General features: G+C 33.4%; 1 protein-coding gene across 1 annotated transcript in view; it reads right to left on the bottom strand.

The window, feature by feature from the left end:
* Positions 1-1,963, bottom strand: part of LOC105824226 (disintegrin and metalloproteinase domain-containing protein 9-like) — a gene marked incomplete at its 5' end in the record, with an annotated part of 159,997 nt that overhangs the window by 87,919 nt on the left and 70,115 nt on the right. Inside the window, 2 exons of the mRNA XM_012661598.1 lie at positions 1,498-1,608; positions 1,861-1,941. Coding sequence (XP_012517052.1) covers positions 1,498-1,608; positions 1,861-1,941 — 192 coding nt within the window. The remainder of the gene's footprint in view (positions 1-1,497; positions 1,609-1,860; positions 1,942-1,963) is intronic.

Raw genomic sequence — 1,963 nt, forward strand, 5'->3', positions numbered from 1 at the left:
AAAAAAAAAAAGTCAAAAAATAAAAAGTATTATCTCAGAAAAATATTAAACTAAAGACCTAAAGGAATCAGCTGAAAACACTTCAGAAATTTTTCAGTTTCTGGAAAATTGACATCTTTTTGAAAACCGCTCTTTTGTGATAAGTTAGGGAAAAAAAGAAGAATAACCTTATTTTTAATATTGTTGAGTGCTATTTTAAATTTTCATTAGGTAAAAAACTACACAAGATGAGAATGTTTAAATACTCTAATGAAATAAGAGCAATTAAAAAGCAAACATATTATATAATGAAATATCAATAAGATATCTTTACCATTCTAAAAAATATATAGGTGTGAACAGAACTGTAGGAGAGTCAGAAGATCTCCAAATACTGTTTCCTCCAATAATTTTCAATTAATTTTTAAATAGAAAATATATTCATATGATTAAAAATTCAAAAAGTACAGACGATTCTACAGGGACACATCACCAAAGAAGATATGTGGATAAAAAAGAAGCACATGAAAAGATGCTCAACATCATTAGTAATTAGAGAAATGCAAATTACAACCACAATGAAATACTACTGAATACCTACCACAATGTCTAAAATTAAAAAGACTGACCATTCCAAGTGTTAGCGAGGATTTGGTGGAATTAGAACCCTCATACACAGCTAGGGAGAATGTAAAATGGTATAACCACTTTGGGAAACAGTTTGAAGTTTCTTAAAAAGCTAAACACATACCTATTAGATAAGCCAGTTATTCCACCTAGTATTTACCCAAGAGAAAGAAAGCCTGTGTTCTCACTAGGAAGATACTGGTAAACAAGGAGCACATGGTCTACCAGGCAATAAAAACAGTAAGTACTTACTACTGTATGACAGTGCTACCAGTACTAGAAAGCAAATAGAAGGGGCAAATTAATTCAGATTTAGGCAGCCAGGGAAAACTTTCTTTAGAAAACAAGGTGTAAACTGAGGCCCAATTAGCAATTACTCCAGTTCCAACAATGTGAAAATAATATGACATGAAAGTCCAGAGGCAAAAGAGAGTAACCTATTAGAGGAAATCAAATAAGTTACAATATGTTTCAAGCATAGTGAAATGAGGCTGGAAAGGTACGCTAGAGGCAAATCATGCAAGGCATTTAAGCCATGTTAAGGATTTGTGGCCTTCATTCTATTAGCAATGCAGATGCACTGAATTTAAAGCAGGATACTGACATAAAACTTGAAGGAAAACACCGAAACTCTACAATGTACAGTGAAACATGATTACAGAAAGCAAGATGGGAAATAGGGAGCCTAGGTAAGAGGCTATTATGTAACTTCAGGCAAGAAATTGAAAGTTATAAATGGAATGAAAAAAGTGGAAACATTCACATGGAATTTAGGTGGCTGAATCAACATATTTAAATGTATAACTGATGTGGGAAGTTAGGGAGAGGTACAAGGACACCCAATTTATGACTTGGGCCACTGTGAGATCACATTAATTTTCTTCTGTATTACTTGCCATTGTATGTAGGTCCACTGTCCACACTTCCTCCGTATCCTTTAGTCTCACAATACGGGGGAGCCCAGCCATGTTCACAGTGACAATTCTTATTGCTATTACATACCTTCAAAACAATCAAAATAGTACTTTCGTCAATTGTGAATGTTGCTCTGTATCATCAAATCAAGAATGGAAACGAAGAGAAAGGTCTAAATTCATACAAACTTATAGAAACTCTTTTTAAGAATGAAAAATTTATCAGGAATCTAAATTCTCCAAAATCTAAAAATCTCAGGAATTCTCATCTAATCCTCCCTGGGAATTCTCTTTATTCAGCACTACCTTCATGAACAAACCAAAAGAGAATATTACCTACCCCATGTCCATGACACTTTTTCTGAACATCACAGTCATAATTCAGAACAGAAGCATCTACACATTGGAAGTTTCTACAGATCTGAAAAAAAAATGAACTAAGT

The sequence above is a fragment of the Propithecus coquereli genome, unplaced genomic scaffold, assembly GCF_000956105.1.
Source record: "Propithecus coquereli isolate 6110/MARCELLA unplaced genomic scaffold, Pcoq_1.0 Scaffold721, whole genome shotgun sequence".
NCBI lineage: Eukaryota > Metazoa > Chordata > Mammalia > Primates > Indriidae > Propithecus > Propithecus coquereli.